General features: G+C 45.4%; 1 protein-coding gene across 1 annotated transcript; it reads left to right on the top strand.

Annotated features, from left to right (window-relative positions):
- The first annotated feature begins 1777 nt into the window (after positions 1–1777).
- Positions 1778–25708, top strand: AAAS (aladin WD repeat nucleoporin). The gene is made up of 16 exons (XM_056854476.1): positions 1778–1900; positions 2900–3027; positions 3553–3665; positions 5925–6016; positions 7284–7330; positions 7778–7876; positions 9635–9778; positions 11910–12030; positions 12335–12459; positions 13565–13625; positions 15655–15745; positions 17448–17541; positions 18321–18388; positions 20795–20867; positions 23714–23798; positions 25554–25708. The coding sequence occupies exons 1-16, from the start codon at positions 1778–1780 to the stop codon at positions 25695–25697; spliced, it is 1608 nt and encodes a 535-aa protein (XP_056710454.1). The 3' UTR covers positions 25698–25708.
- The last annotated feature ends 33 nt before the right edge of the window (positions 25709–25741 follow it).

The raw sequence follows: 25741 nt of genomic DNA, 5'->3' as shown, positions 1-25741 counted from the left end.
CGGAGAAATCTAATTTGCTAGGGTACTTTCAAACAACCCCTTAGATATGTCACACATAGTCTGAGAAAACAACAACAAAAGGGGGGGGGGTGAGAAACCAAATGGAACTCAACCAGAGTACTGATTCCAAACCAAAGAGGTTGAGCTGAAAAATGCTAAAATTACAAATATATAAAATTTAATAAGGTGCACATTCAAGTTAAAAACATAGGCCTCTAGCATAGGCAAGACTTTCACATTCAATTGTATACAAACATGAACACCTGTGATGTACAATCTTACATTGACCAAGTAGGATCCAAAAAAGGACCAGACACGTTTCGGCCTAAGAAGGCCTTCCTCAGTGGTCAGTAATATAGTTATAATTTAGCACACATCCTAATAATACAATTATATCATAAAGAACAGTAAAAAATGTATAAAAGCCCTTCTAGTATAGTGAAGCTCCCTGTATGTTTGTTTATTTCTTATATACTAGAATGTGACTTCCATGTCTCACCTTCTGTTGCATGTCGGGCTCTTAAGGATGTGTATACATCAACCAGTGTAATAGGTCAATTCTGTCCCTCAAAATAACCTCAGAATGTAGAATGTACTTCCAAATGGTGGACATCCAATTCAATAAGGTGAAAGTTGATGTATACATAGCCAAAGATACACTGATTACTGGAATAATCTGAAATAGTGACAAGGTTAATCAAACCTTTAATAGTGGTGAAGAAAAGAAAAAACAGTGGGTGGTCTCCCTTGTCATCTTTGTTATTTCCTGACTAATATGCTACATGTGATTGCTGATGGTACTGCATGCATTAGAGTTCTTAGGTGCTCATTATGCATGAAAATTTTTTTGAAACGGGAAGGCGCCAACTACCACATTCAACATTGGCAAGCACCAGTCAAAAGAACTGACCCAAACAGAGAAGATGTTTACCAAACAAAAAGCAAGGTTGCTTGGTTGGATGGTCTGTGCACATGAGTAACAGCAATGGGAAGTGTTTTATTGAGTTTAAGAGTCAACCTTAAGAACTTTGGAGGATGTGCCTACAAATGAACTGACTTGGGCCATTTGTTCAGCTGAACATTTCACGTGCACAGAATCTCTGAGCAGGGAAGCAGTTTCTAGGAGAAATGATTCTTGGCTTGTAATGCAGCTAAGCATTACAAGGTGACGGATTCATGTGTCATCACTGGTAGGATGCAAATGGAACTTTTTGACACTTCGAGCCCGAGGGTTTTAAATTTATATTTCAAGAAGTATCCTCATTCTTTCACAGAACAAACCCAAGTTGCCTAAAAAAGTAAAGGTCTCCTGTGCAAGCACCAAGTCATGCCTGACCCATGGGGTGACGTCACATCCCGACGTTTACTAGGCAGACTTTGTTTATAGGGTGGTTAGCCAGTGCCTTCCCCAGTCATCTTCCCTTCACCCCCAGCAAGCTGGGTACTCATTTTACCAACCTCGGAAGGATGTCAGGCTGAGCCAACCTTGAGCCAGCTACCTGAAACCAACTTCCGTCGGGATCGAACTCAAGTCGTGAGCAGAGCTTGGACTGCAGTACTGCAGCTTACCACTCTGCACCATGGGGCTCCTAGGGGATGCCTAGGGGATGGAATTTTGGGGTATTCAAGTTCTCTTGCACCGTCAGGCTTAGATTTTGGGGGGAGGCGGCTGTATGATTTCAGAAAGTAAGCTGATTTTACTGGTTTGCTTCTATAGTGCTGCCCAGTTTGACAAACTTTCTCTCTACCATTTCTTCCTGGATCCAGCCCCACTAGGATGTGTTCTTTAGCACTCTTCCCAGCCCCACCACCTCCAACAGAGATCACTTTTTATGAATATAACAATGCACTGGTTTCTGGGCACAGCAATGAGGAGCTTCCACATCCTATCCAAGCACAGGTAAGCAACAGCTGTTGATTCCATTAAGAATCCTGCAACCTGTATTCATTGTGCAAAATTCCACTTACACACATTTTGCATAATTCTAGTAACAAGGAGAAGAAAAGAGCTATTTAGAATGTTAAGCCTTATTTCTTTACTAGAAATCCTTTGCCCTCCCATCTCTAGTCGGGATTTCTCTTCTTGCTTCCCCTGCATGCAGTCTTTGCACCCTGATGGGCTACAAACCTGATTTGTATGAAAACTTAGAGATTTTCCTGATGCAAAATGCCACGCCTAGTTCTAATTCCTGCACCTGAAAACTCTCACAGTTGCACACAGAGGCTGCCATATATGTTTTCTCCTCAAGTTGAAATAAACAGTGCAACCCTCAGGATTGATAAATCTCGAAATAGCACTGGAGGAAAACTTCCACGCAATGCATTACGTTTTAAGAAAGAACTTCATTTGGTAGATGCCTGGAGAACTAAAAATCAAAACACCAGAGATTATTCATTCTATTCCGACCAACACAACTTACTGTAGCATTGATGTGTGTTGGATTTCAAAGACAATATTGTTAAATCTGGGTCCCGTAGAAATTGCACCAAGAACGTTTTCTGATCACAGTCCAATTGAACTAACTTGGACTCAATGTGAGCACAGCCCAAGAAGATGTAGGATTTGGTCATTAAGCTTCCAACGGAAAAATATAGCCGTTCAATGTGAAAAAGAAATTGAAGAATTCTTTAACTTCAACAACACACCAGAGATTTCAAGCTCTGCAATTTGGGACACAAGTAAAGCATTCATAAGAGGGAGACTCATTTCAATTAATGCCAGAATTAAAAGGGACCAAGAAAAAACACATTGAGATGTATGGGCTTAGAATGGAATAACTCTGAAAAGGATAAGTACTGATAGATAAGCCCTTTTCTTCCGTGGTCGCCGCCAAGTTCTTTTGTACAAATAGGTTTTGAGGTTTTTCTCCTTCCTTTTGCCATTTGGCTGGCTGTACAGGTGGAGGACCTGCCCACCCTGACCATCCCCAAAGAAACACTGAAAGCCCACAGTCGCCTGGAACACAGCACGAAGCCGGCCTTCATTCATCACCGGGAGATGCTGTGGAAGAGGTGCATTAGTGCCTGGTGAGTTTGGGTCAGGCTAGACAGGATGGCGAAAGATCCTCGTGCTTAAACCAGAATCTGCTCCAATCTTACAGGAAAAACGGGGTGGTTTCTGAGCATTTCAAATCGCGTTTACGCCTCTTGAGCTTTTCTTGAAGGCTGGAGAGTTGTCGGAAAGAAAACTGGAGAATATCCCGACGGACTTATGTGGTGAAAACAGGCACATAAATGATGAAGATCTAATTTTTTAATTAGAAATCTTAAGGGTGAATTATTAAGTTGTCTCTCTTTTCTGTTCTCCAGTATTATATTATTTATAGTTAATGTAATCAAAGAAGGCTGGTGGAAGAGAATATTGCAAGGTCTGGTGATACTAGGTTAGAATGTGCTTTGACAAAATGTAACAGTCTGTGTTGTGATTGTACGGTGTGTATATGCTAGATGTACTTTGTTATTTGTAGGTATAAAAATAAAAAGATTTTTTTAAAAAGTATGCCCAGGGTGACTGACCTGCCAGAGATATCACAGAACTTCCTCTGCTCCTAGGCGTGAGGTTGGCATGACCGGAGTGCTGGAAGAGCTGGCGAATGCAGAGTGGGAGGAGCACTTGAACCAGGGGCTGGATGAGCACTCTTGGACAGACTCTGCAAAGCAACTAGGTAACATTGAGAGTGCCCGGAGCTCTCAGTATCTTTACAGTACGAATGCCTCCTGTTTATATCTCAGGGCCCCTTTTGTGCTCTTTGCACTTGCTTTTTCCTCAGAGCATTGGTTTAAAGCCAATTGGATTACAGCCAGCATGGTGTAATGGTTAAGAGCAGTGGTTTGGAGTGGTGGACTCTGATCTGTCATTTTATCTTCCCCATTTTATCCTCATGACAACCCTGTGAGGAGGGTGAGGCTGACAGTATGTTATTGGCTCAACCTCACCTGGCAAGCTACATCACCGAGGGCAAACATATACCACCCAAGCTGTGACCTCGTGTCTCCAGCATGGTGTAGTGGTTAAGAGCAGTGGTTTGGAGCGGTGGAGTCTGATCTGGAGAACCAGGTTTGATTCCCCTCTCCTCCACATGAGCAGTGGAGGCTAATCTGGTGAACTGGATTTGTTTCCCCACTCCTACACACGAAGCCAGCTGGGTGACCTTGAGCTAGTCACAGCTCTCTTAGAGCTCTCTCAGCCCCACCTACCTCACAGGGTGTTTGTTGTGGGGAGGGGAAGGGAAGGTGATTGTAAGCCAGTTTGAGTCTCCCTTCAGTGATAGAGAAAGTCAGCATATAAAAACCAACTTCTTTTTCTTCCTCTTCCTTAACATGTAGTAGCATTTACCTTGTGCCCTAGCGTCATCAAATTGTGTGTTCCCATGCCGGCCTGCAAGACAATCTCAGTGTTGGGAAACACTCAGTGAGATGGCATTTTGGGGGGCAGCCCCATGTCGTTTGCATTGTTTACTTCTGCCTTGAAATTTCTGGATACCATTATGTTGCCTGAGACAGAGGAAATGCCACAGTTCAGGCATCTTGAACAGGTAGCTTCCTGGCTGCTGCAGAGTCACTTGTTTATCCTCTAGAAAATCCAGGAAAAAGCTGAAAAATATCTGTTGTATGGTGTGTTTTTTAAGCTTTTCTATCATTGTTTTTCTGCATGCTGCTGAGCTGATAGCTTTGTATCTGGTACTCTTCTTAGTCCATGTTCTGTTTCTAGGGCAGAACAAAACTTAGTAACATGCCATAGGGGATGGGGGGGGGAGTCGCTCAGGATGTTTTTCATTACTCAGAAGTAGCTCTCATTAAAGAATAGGTTGGCAGCCCCTGGGCTAGTTGATAATAGACCAGTATTATGCAAGGATCGTGTTCTCTTTGATTGAAAAGAAAGATGAAAGCGAGAGAGAGCGTCACTGTCCATAGACACATGTATACATGGGGCAGGGGGAACCACAGCATGGCACCTGTCAATCTGTAGTTGAACTTGGCTTGGAAAACCCTCACTTAGCTTGGAAAACCCTCAGAAATTAGCAGTTCTATTTAGGTGTATCTATTACAAGGGAATCCGTCAGAAGCTAATTCTTCCCCTTATTAACACAATGGAATCCAGTCCGGAGGAAGAGAATATGAAATTCCTCTTATGGGAGGGAGACTCTCAGTGTTATTTACAGGTAGCCAAATTTTGTTTTGCAGCAATTAAAATCCACTCTGAATAGATTGCTAGTGTTAATAAGGTTAATTTTAATTGATATAATTTTATCTGTATTTTGTACAAAGAGATTATTTTATCATGTAATGGGTTTTATTGACAAGGTTTGTATCTTTTCTGGCTAACGCCGTAATAATAAACCTCTCTCTGGCCATTTATGCTTGGTAATTAGCAGCACGTTCCAGGCTGAACTGCCCCACATGTTTGTTTTGAATTTTTCACGCTGGACTGTCATTTTGGAAGTGACTGCAAAGCCGGCGCATACCTGCTTCTCATTACTTAAGAGCCCCTTTAATGTGACCTTTGGTGTTTGTGCCACCCCCGCCGCAAAGAATCCCCTGAAGGAACCATGCAAAATAACAGCAGTGTGTTAGCTATGCACATGCTAATGGCTATGTGAACAGGAACGAAGGAGCAAGTGGGGTGTGTGGAATTCTCCTTTTGCGGTGGGACCGCGAATAGGCATTTTTAAAGTCGCATTTTAAAAAAGAGTTTTGAGCGAGCATCAAAATCGACCATGCATAAATGGCCTCTCTCTCAGAAATTAGCAGTACTCTAGAATTCTGTAATCCTAGTACTTTTCTGTTGTTCCTTGGCTGTTTTACGCTGTCAGATTGGACTGTTTTTTATCCTGTAATCCGCTTTAGTGAGGAAGGTGGACAATAAATAAAGCAAGTAAACAGATGAAAACTCCCACCTGACTGTGTCGTCTGTTTCCTTGCAGCTGTCCGGTGGCTGAGAGCAGGATCGCGCTGTACGCTCACTCTCTGTCACTGGGCCTCATCCCTCCACGGCTCCTTTTTCCCTCACTTGTCGGTAAGGTTTGAGCAGTGTCGACCTAAGCAAGGCACTAGGATGATGGATAGCAGGAGGGAGGGACAGTCCCGGCTGGGAGTATGGCCAGGGTGCCAGCTGTGCCAACCGAGCCCCCTCTGAATCTTCTCTCCCCAAGTCAAACCTCATCCCGCTAGGCCTTCTGGAGCTGGAAGAAGAGCAGAAGAAGGCAGCTGAGATGGATTAAGGGGCTGGGGCAGCTTCGTTGGGGGAGATGTTAAAGAGTCTTCAGTTTAGAGGGAAGACTGCTAAAAGGGGAGATGTTTATAAAATTACGCACTGGGTGAAGAAAGTGGACAGAAATAACTGTTTCTCTCTCCATAACAACTCAAAGGAACTCAGTTGGCAATCCTCCTACACATGAAGCCAGCTGAGTGATTTTGGGCTAGAAGAAGAGTTGGTTTTTATATGCCGACTTTCTCTACCACTTAAGGAAGAATCAAACCAGCTCACTATCACCTTCCCCTCCCCACAACAGACACCCTGTGAGGTAGGCGGGTCTGAGAGAGCTCATGTGTAGGAGCTTCATGTGGAGAAGTGGGAAAACCAGCCTGGTTCACCAGATTAGCGTTCGCCGCTCATGTGGAGGAATGGAGAATCAAACCCGGTTCTCCAGATTAAAGTCCACCGCTTCAAACCACCACTCTTGACCACTACACCTCGCTGGCTAGTCACAGCTCTCTTAGAGCTCTCTCAACCCCACCTTCCCTTAAGGGTATCAGTTGTGGGAAGGGGAAGGGAAGGTGATTGTAAGCCAGTTTGATTCTCCCTTAAGTGGTAGAGAAAGTCGGCATATAAAAACCAACTCTTCTTCTTCTTCTTGATAGCCAGTAGGTTCAGGGCAGACGGAAGGACTTGATGAGTAATTAAATTGTGGAATTCAGTGCCAGTGAATGTAGTGATGACCACGAGCACAGGTGATTTTAAAAGACAGATCTATGCATGGAGGAACAGTCTCAGTGGCTGCTAGCCATGGTGACTAAAGGGACCCTCCCCATTCAGAGGCAGTAAATCTCTACACTCTGTTTGTTGACACTCTAAGGCAATTGGTTGGCTGCTATATGAAGCGGCATGTTGGACTGGATGGACCACTGGTTTGATCCAGCAGAGCTCTTCTTGCTTTCCTTCTGGCCTGACTTCAGCATGTGGCTTGCTTGAAACCCAGTTTTGAAACCTGCGCCAACCACATGAGACTAATGCCAAAATACTGTTGGCTTATTTTTTCTTTATTTTTCTCTTTCCTCCAAAGTTGCCAAGTGAAGATATGATAGCCGAATTCTCCCAGGCTGTGGATTGGTAAGTTCTTTGTGCTCAGGGCAGGCAGGTCTTGACACGCATGTTCTGTTGCATCACTCCTAAGTCATCCCTGAAGTGATCCCTGTAGAGCCGCTGCCGGTCTGAGCAAACAATACTGACTTCGATGGACCAAGGGTCTGATTCAGTAGAAGGCAGCTTCATGTGTTCATCTGTTTATATATAGCCTGTATTCCAGGCCCTGTGTTTTTAACAATTTTATAGTGTACACCTTGCAGTAAATGTAATTATTTTGTTTTAGTGTGTAGTTTGTAGCTCAACCTTTGAAGCTTTGCTTTCACATGACTGACCTTCACTTTTCTCAAGAATGAGCTGTTGGTCCCACTTACTCCAGATTTGCCAGGCTTCTGCCTGTTAGCTCTTCTTCCACTCTTGCGTAAATGAAACATGCTTTTCTGTCTTAACTTCCTCCCGATCGTAATGATCTAGGTCCGGCTGCTCAATTCGAGCCTTTGCCTGGCATCCCCACACCAGCAAGTTTGCAGTGGCCCTGCTGGACGACTCCATTCGTGTTTACAATGCCAAGAGGTAAGGAATGTTATTTCTACATGTGGACTTGGTCTCAAAAGCTTCTTCTGAGGTTACAGAAAGTCGGGGTCCTTTCTCCTTATTCCTGGATATCAGTTGTAATAAGGCAAGGAACAGGCATTCAAAAAACTGTGATTCCCCATGAGAGCCAGTGTGGTGTAGTGGTTAAGACCAGTGGTTTGGAGCGGTGGAGTCTGATCTGGAGAACTGGGTTTGATTCCCCACTCCTCCACATGAAGGGCAGAGGCTAATCTGGTGAACTGGATTTGTTTCCCCACTCCTACACACAAAGCCAGCTGGGTGACCCTGGGCTAGTCACCCCTCTCTTAGCCCCACCTACCTCACAGGGTATCTGTTGTGGGGAGGGGAAGGGAAGGTGACTGTAACCCAGTTTGATTCTCCCTTAAGTGGTAGAGAAAGTCAGCATATAAAAACCAACTCTTTTTCTTCTTCATCTAGAGCAAGGATTTGCCATTTTCATCCTTGCAAGCTCCTTAACAGGTTTTTAGAAAATGCATTGATTGTTCAGAAAAGAAGAAATGTCAGAGCTCAGTCCTGGCATTAACTTAGATAGAACAGTTTGAGAACACATGAAGCTGCCTTTAAATCAGACCCTGGGTCCATCAGAGTCAGTATTGTCTACTCAGACTGGCAGCTGCTCTCCAGGGTCTCAGGCTGAGGTCTTTCACATCACCTACTTGCCTGGTCCCTTTAACTGGAGATGCCAAGGATTAAACCTAAGACCTTCTGCATGCCAAGCAGATGCTCTACCACTGAGCCACGGCTCCTCAAGAAGAAGAAGCAGCAGCAGGTGTGATTCAAAGTTGCCAGAAGGAGATGCTCTATAAATTCCCAGGGGAGCGGTAGGAGAGAGATGGTATTTAGTCTTGTGTGGCCTTCTTGCGCGTCTACCAATGTGCTTAGAATTGACCTAGCAAGAATATGTCCTAACAGTTAAGCATAGCTAGTCTGTGTTAAATAATCCTCTGCATTGTTGCTTAGCAACACGACACAGAATGATTTTCTAATTCAGACAACAAGCCACCGAATCCAGCATCACTCACAAGGAACTCTGTAGGCATTAGGTGGTCTTACAAAATGGATTAGTGGTCCCCTAGAAGGACCGCCGGCTACCTTTTGCCAGTCCTTGCTGTGGAAAACCGTTTACAAAGCCAATCAGAAACCTTGCTGGGGGGGATCCCTATCTGGCCCCACCCACTTCCTGAGAACACTTGGTGGGCTCCAGAAAAGGTGCTGGCAGGTACCATGGCACCCACAAGCACCACACTGGGGAGCCCTGATCTAATGTTTATCCTCCCCTCCCTCCAAGGAGCAGAGAGTAGCACAGATGGTTCATCCCTTCATTTTATCATAACCCTGTGAGGGTAGGTGAGGCTGAGAGACAGTGACTGACCAAAAGTCACCCAGTGAATTTCATGGCAAGGTGTCTTTCTAGGCTCTAACCACTGCACACTTGCTGACTGCTTAGCTATAATGCATCAACTGGAATGGGAAGGAGGGGTTGGTTCCATGCTCTAGGCCTGTGCGGGGCAGCAACTGGAGCATTCGTTTGGACACAAGAAATCCAGGCTCCGAAATTTCTGCTGCCAAAACTCGCACGAAAACCTTGTGCGAATAAGAGTGCTCGCACCCTGCTTGACAGTGGGTGCTTGGATACCCACGCACCTGTGGTTGTGTCCTAACTGGGGGGAGGTGTGGTTCTTCTGTGGTTACCTCTGTCTTCCCTCTCCTCTCCAGCACAACCGTCCCGATCCTGAAACATCGTTTGCAGAGGAACGTGGCATCGCTGGCGTGGAAGCCTCTGTGTGCGTCCATCCTTGCAGTGGCTTGCCACAGCTGTGTCCTGCTTTGGCATCTGGATCCCACTTCCCTCTCCACCAGGTAAGGAGCCAGTAATTGCAGCCCTCACCGAAGTTTACTCATCAACTGGAACCCATGTTGACTCTCACGGGCACAGTTGTTCTTTCATGTCACAATTTGAACTTTAGGGAACCCTAGCAGTTTTTGGGTCCTCAAGATTATGAGGGACTGTCTTGTTTGGGTTTTTTGTTTTGTTGGGGGCGGGGGCTCTTTCCCATTTATTTTCTTCCTTTTCCCAGCCCCATTCTCAGAGCTATGACCGTTAAAAATTCCAGATGGGTAAACTGTGTTGAGAGCCAGCATGGTGTAGTGGTTACGGTGTTAGAATAGGAGCTGGGAAACCCAGTGTCAGGCCTTTGCTGCCTGCTTGAGCAGAGATCTGCCAGGTGCAGGCCAGAGGCTGGCTCCCTGTCAAGGTCAGGAGCTGGCTGGCGCTCAAGGTTCTCAGGCCTCAGATCCTGTGTACAAGTGTGATTATCTCTATTATGACTTCATCCTCTGGGAATCGTTACCACAACATGTTGCTCTTTCTCTGCCGAGAATGTTTATACTTCAGCCCTTCTGTGTAACCCCATTGATAGCCTCACTTGCCCGTGGGGTGGTAAACTTCTGTAATCTGTCTTTTTTGCTCCTAATAAATTAGCATTGCTTAGGAATTGCCCTTGTCTGAGTGTGTCTATTATTGGGATGCTTAGGATGGACTCTTAGTTGACACCCAGGTTCGAATCCCCACTTGCGCCATGGTAGCTTGCTGGGTGACCTCTGGTGTGGTGTAGTGGTTAGGAGTGGTGGACTCTGATCTGGAGAACCGGGTTTGATTCCCCACTCCTCCACATGAGCAGCAGACTCTAATCTGGTGTACCAGGTTGGTTTCCTCAGTCCTACACATGAAGCCAGCTGGGTGACCTTGGGCTAGTCACAGTTCTCTCAGAACTCTCTCAGCCCCACATACCTCACAAGGTGCCTGTTACGGGGAGAGGAAGGAAAGGAAATTTTAAGCCACTTTGATTCTCCTTAAAGGGTAGAGAAAGTCAGCATATAAAAACCTACTTCTTCACACACTCTCAGCCCTGACCATGGCAAGTATTTGGATGGGAGACCTCCAAGGAATACTGGGGTTGTGGCGCGGAGGCAGGCAAAGGCAAACCACCTCCGAAGGTCTCTTGCCTTGAAAACCCTAAGGGGTCGCCATAAGCCAGCTGTGACGTGACAGTAACCCCCCTCCAAAAAAACTGTGTTAGTCTGCAGCAGCAAAATAAAACAGTGGTCCAGCAGCACCTTAAAGACTAACAAAATGTATTCCCAGCATAGGGCTTTCATGAACCAAAGGTGTCATCCTCAGATGCGTAGGACTCTGACTTATGACGGCTTATCTAATCTTTTCAGGTGCTACTGGCCTCCTGTTTTGTTCTGTATACGAAAGAATCTGAAATGTAACTCATGCCAAGAAACATGTACACATCTGCTTCTTACTCCGTTTCTGCTGGCTGTGGAGGGAGGGACATAGCCCTTGCAGGCGCTGGAAGTGCTACTGGGTCCCCTCTGGTTCGTGATATTTCTCTAGGCCCTGTGGATGTTGCTTATCAGAGAGCCAGAGTGGTGTAGTGGTTAAGAGCGGTGGGCTGGAGCGGTGGAGTCTGATCTGGAGAACCGGGTTTGATTCCTCGCTCTTCCACATGAGTGGCGGAGGCTAATATGGTGAACTGGATTTATTTCCCCACTCCTACACACAAAGTCAGCTGGGTGACCTTGGGCTAGTCACAGTTCTATTAAGAGCTCTCTCAGCCCCACGTACCTCACAGGGTGTCTGTTGTGGGGAGGGGAAGGGAAGGTGATGGTAAGCCGGTTTGATTCTCCCTTAAGTGGTAGAGAATGTTGGCATATAAAAACCAACTCTTCTTCTTCCTCTTCTTCCATCTCTTCTTCTTCTTCCTCTTCTTTTTCCTCCTCCTCCTATGAGTGCTAGACTGCCTGCACACGTGTGCCAAGAAAGCTGGTATTCCCCAGAAATTGAATTCTGCACTGGTCAACCAATGTGATATTCAGCATTCAGTGCATGTGCAGAGAACAGTTTTGGCTCTGAGTGCTTCAGGTGTTGTGTGCCCTCTGCTCCTGGTGGAAAGATCTTGCCTTTTGTCTCTTGCCCCCGCAGGCCGTCGTCTGGTTGCGCCCAGGTTCTCAGCCACCCCGGGCACTGCCCTGTTACCAGCCTGGCATGGGCACCCAGCGGAGGATTGCTCCTGTCAGCATCGCCTGTTGATACCGCCATGCTGGTGAGGCCAGAGCGTTGTTTTTGCCTGTGTGGGTGGGTAGGAGGGGAAGCTCCAAAGCCACACAAGACCAAGCAAATAAGGAGATTTCTAATACGATGACTGTGTGCAGCCGTAGTTCCCAACCGTGAGAGAAGGATGAGTGGTATTGTGTAGAGGTGGGAATCTGTGGCTGTGACATGAGCATGGGTCAGCAAGTCACTAAGGGGAGGAGGGAGGGATCCGCTCTGGTTCTCAGGTTTGCAAGGCAAATGTTCAGCTTTCCAGCCTCTTCTCTAATTCCCTCCTTTGTCCTTATTCACATTAGGTGTGGGACGTATCTACAGAAAACTGTGTCCAGCTGCAGTGGTTTGGAGGAGGCGGGGTCACGTACTTGGCTTGGTCACCTGACGGCAGCAAAGTGCTAGCTGCCACACCTTCAGCCGTCTTCAGGTGGGTAGAGAAGTGTTTAGGAGCCTTATAAACCTTCTGTAGCAAGTGATCCATGACAGCGAGTTAATTTATTTTAATACGTTTGTATCTCACCTTTCCTCCAAGAAGCTCAGAGGGGTATACATTATTTACCTGTCCTCCATTTTATCCTCTCAACATCTGTGTGAAGTAAGTTGGGCTAAGAGTGTGTGACTAGTCCAGGGTCCACCAGCAAGCTTCTGTGGCGGAGCAAAGATTCGAACCTGGGCTTCCCACAACCTGATCCACCACTACAAACCTGCTTATATATAAAGACAGTCATTCGCTGCCACAGTTCCTCTAAACATCTTGTTGTATCTAATTCCACCCAGAGGAGTCTTACTTTTCCCCAGCATATTGTGTATTTTTTAAACAATTTTTTATTAACAACAAAAAAGAAAATACAAAACACAACATTCTTACATACCCAGACATACAATATAACAATCCTTCCAAAAGGTACCGTCTATTAACAGCCTTCGTATGCTAGGCAAAATCTATATCATTCTTGAAAAACTTCATTTTATAAAGTTCTAAAGTCCCTGCATTGGAGTATAATATAGTGCCTAATAATTTATAAAATTGATCCTTATTTTCACTGCAGCTCATCATCTAATCTGCCAACTATCATTCTTAACAACATACTAGGCTACTTATTAAATCTTGATTATTGCTATATAACCATCTACCATGCATATAAAATTATGTATTGCTGATTCCTGCTTCTAAAACACCTCCTATTTATTCTCCTACATTATTCCTACCTACTCAATGAGTATTTATTGCTCTCTTTCAGATTATTCTACTACATAATGTTAAAATTACAATTGTGCATAATCATAAGATGGTTTCCATTTCTTCTAAAATCCCCCCTCGGGTCTTCAATTCAACAAATGATTCAGCTTTGCCATCACCGCGTATTCAGCCATTTTCTCTCTCCATCTTTCTATCTTGATTTCTTCTTTCTTCCACATTGATGCCAAAACCACTCTCGCTGCCGTTAACATATAATTAAAGAGTTCTTTATGATCCAGTTCTTTGGGTACTATATCCAATGTGTATTTTTTTTTTATTTATTTTTTTGCAGAGTCTGGGAGGTTCAGATGTGGACTTGCGAGAAGTGGCCAACGATCAAGGGTCCCTGCCGGGTAGGTTGCAAAGCATTGTGGGAGAAAGCTTCTGAACCAGATATGCGTGCTGGCAGGATGCCTCGACAAAGGCAAAGGTGGCGGCAAACTCTGGTTGCCTTTGACTGTTTTTATTTTTTTTTTAATCAATAAGATTAGCCCACCTGTATCCACTAGGCACAAAGAGGGTTACGTTCATTTATCTTGCTCATCCTTTGAAGGGTCTACAAAGTAGGTCATTATTTGCACTGAGCAGGCAGAGGATAATTCCGACCGACTGCATGATTTGCACAAGTCTGCCCAGAGACGGTGTCTTTCCAAGGATTGGAACACCTGCCTTGCAGGTGTTGGTGCATCTGCTTCTCTTTCCTTCGACTACATGGGCTCTGTTCCAAGACCTGATTCTGGCAGTTTGATTTATATGAGTCTCTCCCTTCTCCATCCAGGTTCAGTATTTGAGTCAGTCCCTGACACCTCCTCCCCCATGATCATGCCTGAATCTTGGACATGCCAATATATAGAGGGGAGTGGTACCTAGAATTAAACAACTGGAAAAAAATGCCACTATGCAAACATGAAACTGTTTTATATGTATTCATTAATGGCTTACCATTCCATTCATTAATTTTTATACAGAAACTAACATAAATCATGTACTTATATACAAATAACATTGATTGGATAACATTAATGACAAGACAAGGTTTTGCGGTTTTTCCTTGTTTCACTTTCACTTCTTCAGAAGTCTGTTGCTTTAAATTTCACAGGTGAATTTTAACTGCTTCCTTAGAAGTCTTACTGATTCTTATCCCTGTCCTCCAAGCACATATTCAGTTTAACCTGACAGATCGCTCTGCTCCAGGCTCCATGCCTCTCTCTCTCACCAAGGTCTGACTTGTCGTTAATGTTATCTGATCAGTGTTATTTGTATATCAGTTCATGATTTATGTTACAATTTCTGTATAAAAGTTCATGAATGGAACGGTATACCATTAATGAATACATATAAAACGGTTTCATGTTAGCCTAGTGGCATTTTTTTCTAGTTGTTTGAATCTTCGAACAACTGCAAATCTTTCGCAAGATTCTTTAATATGTGTGTGAAGTGCCATCAAGTCGTTTCCGACTCATGGCGACCCTATGAATCAGTGTCCTCCAAAGTGTCTTAACTTTAACAGCCTTGCTCAGATCTTGCAAATTGAGGGCTGTGGCTTCCTTTATTGTGTCAATCCATCTCTTGTTGGGTCTTCCTCTTTTCCTGCTGCCTTCAACTTTTCCTAGCATGACTATCTTTCCCAGTGACTCTTGTCTTCTCATAATGTGACCAAAATACGATAGCCTCAGTTTAGTCATTTTAGCTTCTAGGGGCAGTTCAGGCTTGATTTGATCCCACTGATTTGGTTTTTTTGGCAGTCCACTGTATCCTTTACACTTTAATATACATATTCTTATTCATAGTGTGTAGTGTGTTGGGATACAATTGCTTTATATTACTGTATACATGTAGTTTTGATTGTTGTATCCATGTAGTCGTCAGGGGCACTATTTTTTCTACATTCTTGTTACTTGGCACCAGTCTCCTTTTTTTTACTTACTTTGAATCTTGGACCTGGCAGGGTTTCATTTGCAGCCCTTTTAAAAACTTGCTGCAAAATGCCTAGTATGTGTTTAATCCCGAGTTCCAGTTCTTTTTTTTTAAGCTATTTTATTAACATTTTCAGGGGAAAAAAATTACATATACACACATTCACACAGTTTGTACTCCTTCGGGGAATCTGTCTCTTCATTTCAAATATCCTATACATTATTCTTATAGTCTACGTTTAAAAAAATAAAATAAAATTTCTTCTATTCTATATAGTAAGTTTTATAAACTAATCTTTGTCTCTAACAATCTATCTTTTCTGTTTAACATATTCGAAATAGCATTCCCTTTTTTTTTTTTTTTTTTTGGGAAGTCTTCAGTCGTCTTCTCTTTTATCAAACTGGTCCCGAGCCAGTTCTTTGGGTTTGCTTGTTCAAAAAGAGCACCTGTGATCTCCCTTCCCAGACAGGGTGCTGGAGTCCGGATGGCAGCCGCTTACTCTTCACAGTCCAGGGGGAATCGGTGATTTATTCCTTGTCTTTCTTGGAGTACAGCGGTAAGTGTGGGGGAGGCATGGCTACGTTTGTGGGGCTACGTGGCATCTGCAAGCACAAAAAAATGGGTTTTGAGCTTAGAGCATCCTAAGTGGCTCTTGACTCTTTTACTCGTAAGGATTTGCAGATTTTTTGCATTGCTTGTTCTGCTACCCAAAGCAGAAAAATGTAAAGCGAGCAGATTAGTGGAAATTTACTTGGATTGTAGATTGTAGCTTTCTTTGGCATTGAAATCGGATCTTCAAGTACAATTATATGCAGCCGTGACCTGTTAGGGAGGCGAGGGAAAATGGGATAAGGCAAAAAGCTTCCAGTAGATGAACCACAAAGCCCACATCCAAATTCTTAAACCTATCAGAACTGGTTAGAATCCCCTCTCCCACCCCCAGTTGTAGGGACTGGAAAAGAACTTTTGCAGCTTCATATCCGCCTCTGGGTGTGTATAATTTGTACTGTTTGTTTAGACCATTTTCCAACCCTCTTTCCATCCAAAGATGCTCAAGACTGCATGCAGCTTAAAAAACAATTAACAATTCTGTTAAAGCCATTTAAACAGACCCAGAGGTAAACACAACAAGCAGCAGAACAACAAAAGTAGTGTCCGTCTTCACAGAGTGTGTGGCTCAGCGGTAGAGCATCTGCTTGGCATGCAAAAGGTTTCAGGTTCAATTCCCGGCATCTCCAGTTAAAGGGACTAGGCAAGCAGGTGATGTGAAAGACCTCTGCCTGAGACCCTGGAGAGCCGCTGCCGGACTGAGTAGACAATACTGACTTTGATGGACCAAGGGTCTGATTCAGTAGAAGGCAGCTGCATGTTTAGAGGAGGGGCCGTGGCTCAGTGGTAGAGCATCTGCTTGGCATGCAGAAGGTCCCAGGTTCAATCCCCGGCGTCTCCAGTTAAAGGGACTAGGCAAGAAGGTGATGTGAAAGACCTCAGCCTGAGACCCTGGAGAGCCACTGCCAGTCTGAGTAGACAGTACTGACTTTGATGGACCAAGGGTCTGATTCAGTATAAGGGAGCTTCATGTGTTCATCTGACACTCTTGCTACAGCATGTCATACCACTTGCTTGAACATTCCATGGCTCTCTGCTTGTGGTATATAAATTGAGGTCTTGTTAAAGTTCAGATGGTCGCGACGCTGGGCATTTCTTGGACTCTCGGGACCACCAGAGAGCCCCACCGTTCCAGTGACACTTCCGTTCTCACCAAGACAGATACAGCATACAACTATTGGGTTTGAGCACAGGGGGCTCGCCCACAGGTGGGCTTGGTGACTTTCCGGTCCCCTGTGGCCCTGCAGTTCTCTGTTGTGAGATCTTTTGCTTCTCACGCACTCTCTGAGGCACTCCGGCTCACTTGTGTGGCCTTCGTTGCACCCTTGCAACAGCCCCGTGAGATGGGATAAGCTGAGAGAGGGAGTGACTTTCATGAGGCCACCCAGACAGCTTTGTGGCTCAGCAGGGATCTTACACCGTTATTATTTTTTCATACAACTTCTTGCAGCTGTGAGACTCTCCCTACTTAGTGCTTGCCACAAATATGCCCCCCTCTTCAATTTCAAACCGGAGACTTCCTGGGTTTCGGTGCCCACAAAGCACAGTTAACCATCCTACTCATACCATTCATTCTCCCCCACCGGCACTTTCTCTTCTCTTTCCTTTTGTTAACTTTGAAGTCAGCCTTCCATTTTCCTGCCTTGCAGGTGAGCAGCAGGGGTGGGTCGGTGGATCTAAGACTGCTTCCATCGTAGCAGATTTGTCAGAAGCCCCCTTCGAGACCTTATATGGGGCGGAGAGGTGAGACAAACGGACCACGGGCTCGATTATGTGTGTGACGCGATTCCATGCGGGTGTATCGTGGGTGCGCTCTGAGTAGCAGCTGCCTACTTCAGCATCTGAAAAATCTTCGCAACATGGTGTAGTGCTTAAGAGCTGTGGTTTGGAGCAGTGGACTCTGATCTGGAGAACCAGGTTTGATTCCCCCACTCCTCCACTTGAGTAGCGGAGGTTAATCTGGTGGACTGCCTTTGCTTCCCCACTCCTACACATGAAGCCAGCTGGGTGACCTTGGGCTAGTCACACTCTCTCAGCCCCACCTACCACACAGGGTGTCTGTTGTGGGGAGGGGAAGGTGATTGTAAGCCGGTTTGATTCTTCCTTAAGTGGTAGAGAAAGTCGGCATATAAAAACCAACTCCTCCTTCTCCGCCTTCTTCAAGATTCTAGCCCTTAATGCTGCAAAGGTAAGCTAGGAAATAGGATCGGTGCTTGGTATTAGTAGTGATTCTCAGTGTGTGTGTGTGATATTCTTACCATGTCCGCTGTTCCGGTTTGGTATTAGTAGTGATTCTGTGTGTGTGTGTGTGTGTGTGTGTGTGTGATGTCCGCTGTTCCGGTATCTAGAAAATAGGATCAGTGTTTGGTATTAGTAGTGATTCTCAGTGTGTGTGTGATATTCTTGCCATGTCCGCTGTCCTGGTAATGGCCAGAGTTTGAATGCCGGTCTCTCAGACCTACCATGAATATCCCTCGCCTGGCTTGCAGTGACTTTCTCATGCTGTATCCTTGTGTTTCCAGGATTGGAGGGGAGATTCATTCCATGGTCTGGGACCCAAGCGGTGAGAGGCTCGCAGCTGTGATCAGAGGTAAAATCTTAGAAGCTTTGGTAAGGACAGGGCAGGTAGACGGGGGCCTGGGCTTGCAGGGAACAAAAGTTATGAGTCCAGCTCAAAAAGTCTCATCTTAAGAACCCCAGCCTTAACTTAAGAACATAAGAAAAGCCATGCTGGGAGTGATCTGAAGAGAGTGGATTCATTATCCCATATGATGTTGGAATGCCCCCAGTATAATTCCTATCGCAATCAATGGATTACCCCTATCTTAATCAAATTACCTGCCACCAGAACAAAAGAGACAACAATCTCCTTTTTACTGGCGGATAGAGACCCAAGAACAACATTGGCAGTAGCCAAGTATCTATCCACCATATTTTCCTTGAAGAAATAAAGGCTCCCCTTTTACGGCTGAAGACCTTTTGGTCAAGGGAGCTTGAAAGAAAGAAGGAAGGGAAAGCCATGCTGGGGCAGACCAAGGCCCATCAAGTCCTTCAGTCTGTTCAGACAGTGGCCAACCAGGTGCCTCTAGGAAGCCCACAAACAAGACGACTGCAGCAGCATCCTGCCTGTGTTCCACAGCACCGAATATAATAGGCATGCTCCTCTGATCCCGTCTTACTGTCTTTTGCAAGATTCTAGTCCTTATGGCTCCTATGAATGGGTTTGAACATATGTAAGTGGCTCCTGGTGATGAAGTTAGAGGATGCTGGGACTTCTGCTGGTCAAGTAGAGTGCTGTGCTTCACGGCCAGCAGGATAAATGGGGCCCAATTCATTTTCTTAATGCACCTTTCGAATTAATTTTCATACAGGCCAGATAATTTAAGCACAGCTATGTCATTGGGACTCTGGATCAAGCAAAGTGGCACCATGAGAATTTTCCTTCTGCTTCCTTACCTCTTCAGTGATAGGACAGATCCTCACTTTATCTTGTGGCTTGCATACTCCCAATAAATGCATATCTTGCCAAGAAAGTACCATATGCACTTTGTATTCTTTGGCGCTTGGCCCTTTAAAAAATATATACGAGCAGCCGGCCTTGACCTGGATGGCCTAGGCTAGCTGATCTCATCAGATCTCAAAAGCTAAGCAGGGCCGGCCCTGGTTAGTACTTGGATGGGAGACCACCAAGGGATTCCCGGGCTGCTAAGCAGAGGAGGGCAATGGCAAACTATGTCTATTAGACTCTTGCCTTGAAAACCCTACTGGGTTGCCATAAACTGGCTGTGACCTGATGGCACTTTATACACACACAAGCTGCAAAGAATTAGCCCCTCTCCTCTTCAAGAGGGCAGGCATGGAAAAAAAGCAAACACCTCACTTGACAAGATATATTTTTGTGCTTTTGTCTATGTATAGCCAAGTCCAGATAGTGAAATGAGAATCGGCCGTTTTGTTTCGCCCGACCCCGCTGAAGAAATGTCACAGTATGCCGGGCATGAGCATAAGAGCACGAAACTGCTTCTGCTTGTGGGGCTTAAAATAACTTCCCTAATCTGCATTTTAAAGCATTCTGTGATCCGCTTTAAAGCCAGGGCTGCAGATACAAAGGTCCAGTCAACATCTTTGTTGTTCAAAAGTTTTTTTTTGGTGCGTGCGGTTTTTGAAAACCGGATTCCTAATCTGCCAGTTCTTCTCTAAGCCCTAATAAAAGTATGGGAGCTCTTGTTAGCAGCAAAATGGGCACAGAGCGAGAGAGAGAGGAACTTGAGCATTTGGGTTAGTCTGCATTCCCTCTTTACTCAGAATCACCTCAGAGGGCCAGAGTAGACATTATGTCTGCCATGAGTCAGGGTTGACTAACATTCCCAAACACTTTGAGTCTTGATTTGGCTCATGAGCTTGTCACGGGACAAGGAGAAGGAACTTCAGCCTCCCCCCGCCGCACTGTTTTCCCAAGATGAAATGGTCACGGGGGAGGCCTATATGCCCTGACAGCACCTCCCAGAAACCTGCTTCCAGCACATGGGAAGGCTAAAACCTCTCCCCACACACATGAACCACACTCCTGAGGTGAACTGGGCCCTAGAGCGCTTGGGAATGCTAATTCCCCCACATATCTGTCTGTAAAATGAGTCAGGGAACCGTAACCTGACTTGTAGCAGATGTAACATCTAGTTTGGTTCATGGTCTACTTTCTGTGGTAATTACTTTGCATCTGCTTTTGCCACACTCTGCAGCTACTCTCCATCCATTCAAAGTTGGAGAGAATGAAAAGGCCACTTATTTAAAATTCTTACGAGCCTGCCTTTCTCCCAAGTGTTAGCCATTCATTCTTCTAGATTCCCGCTGAAATGAACTAAATGCTTGCTTCTGTCTTTTCCTCTGTCTCCAAACATGCAAACCACTCTTTGGGCTCTGCTGGACTTTTAACCTCACTTGATCTGCATGGTCATCAATTGGTTCCCTCACCCTTCTTTTCTCCCCTTGTTTGCAGGCTCTTCCAACTGCAGGACCATCATCGCGGTGTTTCGAACCCGCAACAGCCCCGTATTTGAGCTCTTGCCATGGTTTGTATTGACACAGTTTTGGGTGTTTGGCTGCTCTTAAGCTGGAACCACATCCTTGGCTTCCAGAAGCTCGATGTCTTTTCTTGCCTTTCGTCATTGCATTCCAGCAAACAGTGTTTGGGGGTGGGGTCTCGTCATCAAATTCCATCCAATCATGGAAAATGTGTTTATTTTAAAAACCTTTTCCTATCCCACCCTTTCAACAGCTTGGGATGGCTTGTGATAAAATTAAGATTCATAAATGCCGTTCTCCAAAGATAGCCAAAGAAACCCAGTCACCAAAGGGGAACAGAATACAGAAAATTCAGAAAGCAACCTTGATGACAGTCGCTGTCATCATCAAGTCTTTATTGCATTAGCCAAAAAAGTCATAGCAGCAATACAGAGCAAGGTGGAAATTCCGCCAAAACAAAATAACATTTAAAAAAATAGTAACGTAATTTAACATACTTTAAAAAAAATTAAACATTTCCTATAAAATATTAAAACGCAAATACAAATTCATCATTAAAATATAATAGGAAGAAAAGATCATACAATACATAGACAAATAAAAGATGACAAATGGCCCAGAGTAGAGCAATTACAGGTGAGAGATATTATGGTCAGCATGTCCCATCATCTTTCTATGCTTCATGATGGTGGCAGCAAATTTTGCCATTTGAGACGTAATGTATTTGTCTCTGTCTTTCAATAGTATGACTAATTTCTCCTGATCTGACCTTCCTGGGAAACAAGATAATATGGTCTGCAAAAATCGCTTACACTCATCCTCATATCTGGGACATTGGAATGTGATGTGGGATAGATCCTCAATGGACTTTTGATCACAGGAGCAGACTCTTTTCCTATATGGGATCCCATTCAAACGACCTTCCAAGACTGCGAGCGGCAGAATAAGCGTTCCCTGGTGAAGGGTACCTGTTCAGTCACTGAAACCACAATTGGCCGAGCGCCTTCTTAGCAAGGACTACCTTTCAGAGGGTTGGCAAAGACAGAACCTTTCAGGGAGCCAGCAGGTGGGGGATTGCAACACAGAAGACTCTTCAACGTCTCGCTGGCAAGCAAAATCACCTGTGGTGGGGGCGTCTGTCAGAGGAACCGTTTGGCTGAATGAAGCTTTTGTATGGGCTCCTTTGGGGAGGAGGAGCAGCCCGTTAGGTCTTTGGGGGAGGGAGTTTACTTGCTCAAGGCTGCTTCGTACCCATGCCATGTAGATATTACTTTTGTGTAGGAAGTGTCACATACCCCCTGACATTTGCTGTCGAATGAGAAGAATGCACATTTGTTTTCCTGCACTTACATTTGACAGGAAGCTCCGGTTGGGAGCAGGCAGCAGGGATGCTCTCCTCAAGAGCTTGCTCCCTTGATGTCTGAGCCCAGCCACCCCTCTGCGATCCGTGCATTTCCTTGTGCTCTCCCTGTGGCTCGCCATCTGCCAGCTTACTGTATTATGCCATCAGTGTTTACGGAGCAAAAAGTTCTGAGCGATTCCATGAGAGCACTGAATCCATAGGGAAGAGGAATCTAATGAATAAATGAATCTGAATTTACACATATTTGGGGGACAGGACTGGCTCTCAGTAGAGTTTCTGGGCCTGCTTCCAAGTCTTTCTCTTGGTCTTTAAAGCCCTGAATGGTCTGGGACTGGAGACCTGAAGGAGACCACCTTCTCACACATGAACCTATGTGGATGCTTCAGTCAGTGGGAAAGTCCCTCCCCTTTGCTCTCCGGCTATCAGAGGTCCAGCAAGTGGTGACATAGGACACAGCCACCTTGGTGGTGGTGGCAGAAACAATGTGGCGTTCTCTCCCCAGGATGTTCCTTCTGCTGCATCCTTTGTGTCTTTTGCTTCAGAGGGCATTGGCGTCACATGGATTTCTGAAATACATCAGTGGCGCTGTTGCTCTGGTTTCTCGTGTTTTGCTGGGATGCCAAACTCGGCTGGTTTATTTGTGTCGTCTTTCCTGATTGATATGTGGCTTTTGTGGCACATTTTAAATCAATATTTGATTGTGGACCCAAAAAGGGGGGGGGGCTAAAAATAACCTGAAGTAACCAGAGGGAGACGAGAGATGGATGCGAGCAAATGCAGAGCGGCGTCATTTCCGCTGAACATAAGAAAAGCCATGCTGGATCAGACCAAGGCCCATCAAGTTCAGCAGTCTGTTCACACAGTGGCCAACTAGGAGCCTCTAGGAAGCCCACAAACAAGATGACTGCAGCAGCATTATCCTGCCTTTCTTCCACAGCACCTAATATAATAGGCATGCTCCTCTGATCCTGGAGAGAATAGGTGTGCATCATGACTAGTATCCATTTTTACTAGTAGCCATGGATACCGTCTCCTCCAGGAACATGCCCACTCCCCTCTTAAAGCCTTCCAAGTTGGCAGCTATCACCACATCCTGGGGTAGGGAGTTCCACAATTTAACTATGCGTTGTGTGAAATATTTCCTTTTATCAGTTTTGAATCTCTCACCCTCCAGCTTCAGCAGATGACCCCGCAATCTGGTATTATGAGAGAAGGAGAAAAGCTTTTCTCCCTGTCCACGCTCTCCAAACTATGCATAATTTTATAGACCTCTATCATGTCTCCCCTTAACCACCGAGCTAAACAGCCCTAAGTGATTTGAAGATGGCTTTGAAGGAGGCGAGGGAGGTGCAGCTGCATAGCTTTCTTCGCCTCCGGAAGAGGGGCAGCAAAATGGGCAGAGTTACAGGAGGCCTTTTGGGGGGCTCTGACTGCTTTCATGGGGGCCCCGGCCTGTGTGAGCGCTAGCATAGTTGCCAAAGCCTGTGGGCGTCCCTTACGCTAAGAATGCCTTTCTTCTCCTTCCTCCAGCGGTTTCTTACAGGGTGAAGTTGGCGCCCAGCCCCAGCTGATTGCTTTCCACCCTTGCTTTAAGAAAGGAGCCGTTCTGACAGTGGTGAGTGTTGCGTCCAGCTACAGAGGATTTTGAGGAGCCTGTAGGAGTGCCAACAGAAGCTTACCACTATCGTAGAACGCCCAAAGGCAGCAGTTGTTAGCTGGTCTAAGCAGCAGCTGGACAGAATTCTCACAGGACATGTTGTGTTTTATGTGGGGGGGATGACTTCAGCCCACGCTGGCCCATCTGAATGACCATGAGGTCAGCATCTGCTGTGCTGTCAAAGTAGTTCCCTGTTGTTAGTTCAGAGGGGCCATGGGTGGAAATAGTTGAAATATGAGTTTTGCACACAGTCGGGATCTAGTCACCATGTCTTAGGTGTGTGTGTGTGTGTGTGTGTAGGGGGGAATTTCCAGGCCGTAGAATCATAGAGTTGGAAGGGACCACCAGGGTCATCTAGTCCAACCCCCTGCACAATGCAGGAAATTCACAACTACCTCCCCCCCCACACCCCCAATGACCCCTACTCCATGCCCAGAAGATGGCCAAGATGCCTTCCTTGTCATGATCTGCCTAAGGTCATAGAATCAGCATTGCCGACAGATGGCCATCTAGCCTCTGCTTAAAAAACTCCAGGGAAGGAGAGCCCACCACCTCTCAAGGAAGCCTGTTCCACCGAGGAGCCGCTCTAACTTTTAAAATTCTTTCCAATGTCTAGGTCAAATTGGTCAGTAGTTCAGGCGGGTTGCCTTCTAGCCGCCAAGTTTGTTTGTATATTCTGTGAATCTGCTCTGAACTAATCCAGCAACCTGAGAATCTCAGATTTTATCTTTTTTTTAAAAATAATAATTAAGTTTTTAGTCCTTAAGCACTCTCTCAAACTTCTGGTAGATGAGCCACGTTTTTTAAATCTGAATTAGTCTGAAGCTGCACTGCACTCCTTGCAGCTAGAAAGGGTTTTCCTTTGGAGCAGAGACAAATTGCTCCCCCTCAGAGGAGCCTGTGCCCTGTATTTCTGCATGCTAATAATCTGGGGTTGGCTTCCTGTTCTCTGAAAACAGTGACCCATACATAGACGCACCAGGCAACCTCCTGAGGTAATTCTGCCACGTGCGTTCAGTTGGGTGTGACTGGTTCATTCAGTCCCTCTGAATGCAAAATGTAGCAGAATTAGCCTCCCCTACAGAGAATGTAACAGAAGCTGTACTCCCAGAACAGTAATTTGTACAGAGGAAACTTCCTCGGCCATGGCTTTGGGGCTCTTTAGCATGTTCAGTGCATTGGTTTATTTTATTTTTTTATGGTACAGTATCCCTTATCCAGACTGCTTGGGACCAGAAGTGGTCCATATTTTGGATCTTTCCGTACTTTGGAATATTTTGTACATAGACATCTTGGGGATGGGACCCAATTCTAAACACGAAATTCATTTATGTTTTATATATATGTTACACCATAGCTTGAATGTTATTATAAGCAATATTTTAAATAATTTTGTGTACATTGAACCATCAATGGCACCGCTGAGGGCCTGTGAGTAATGCCTGCATGCTGGCTCAAAAGGTCTGGTTTTCGGATCAGTCTGGATAAGGGATACGCAACCTGTGCCCATTTTCTTCTGGCCCAGTGGGGAGTTCTTGCCTTGATGTTCCAAAGATAGACTCAGTAGAGTTGTGGCCACTCAAACTCCAGAAGCCAGGTCAGGCAGATAGGGCTCATAGAGATGAAACCGGCCAGAGCAGGGCTGGAGCAAGCAGCGTAGCCCTTGGCTCATGCTTCACCTGCATTCCCCCCCCTTCTCTCTCTCTCTTTTAGTGCTGGTCAACTGGAAAGGTCAGCCATATCCCCTTCTTCTTCGGGAGCGGTCAGTTTCCCTCTTTTAGTTCTCCGCGAAGTCCCCTCGTGCCTTTGGGCAGTCGAAGCAGCACCCGGGAGCAGCCGCTGTTTTCGGAACTCTGAACTTCAGCAAAATGGCCGAACACCATTCATTCAAGCCTCTCTCC

This window comes from Euleptes europaea, chromosome 1 (genome assembly GCF_029931775.1).
Source record: "Euleptes europaea isolate rEulEur1 chromosome 1, rEulEur1.hap1, whole genome shotgun sequence".
Lineage (NCBI taxonomy): Eukaryota > Metazoa > Chordata > Lepidosauria > Squamata > Sphaerodactylidae > Euleptes > Euleptes europaea.
Note: the sequence above shows the minus strand (reverse complement) of the source record. Positions and strands in the feature narration are given on the sequence as shown.

Coding starts and splice junctions, on each gene's coding strand:
- AAAS (XM_056854476.1), top strand. CDS start 1,778: ATGTGTTCTTTAGCACTCTTCCCAGCCCCACCACCTCCAACAGAGATC. Junction 12,031..12,334: donor CTGTTGATACCGCCATGCTG/GTGAGGCCAGAG, acceptor TATTCACATTAG/GTGTGGGACGTATCTACAGA. Junction 15,746..17,447: donor GTCTTTCTTGGAGTACAGCG/GTAAGTGTGGGG, acceptor CCTGCCTTGCAG/GTGAGCAGCAGGGGTGGGTC.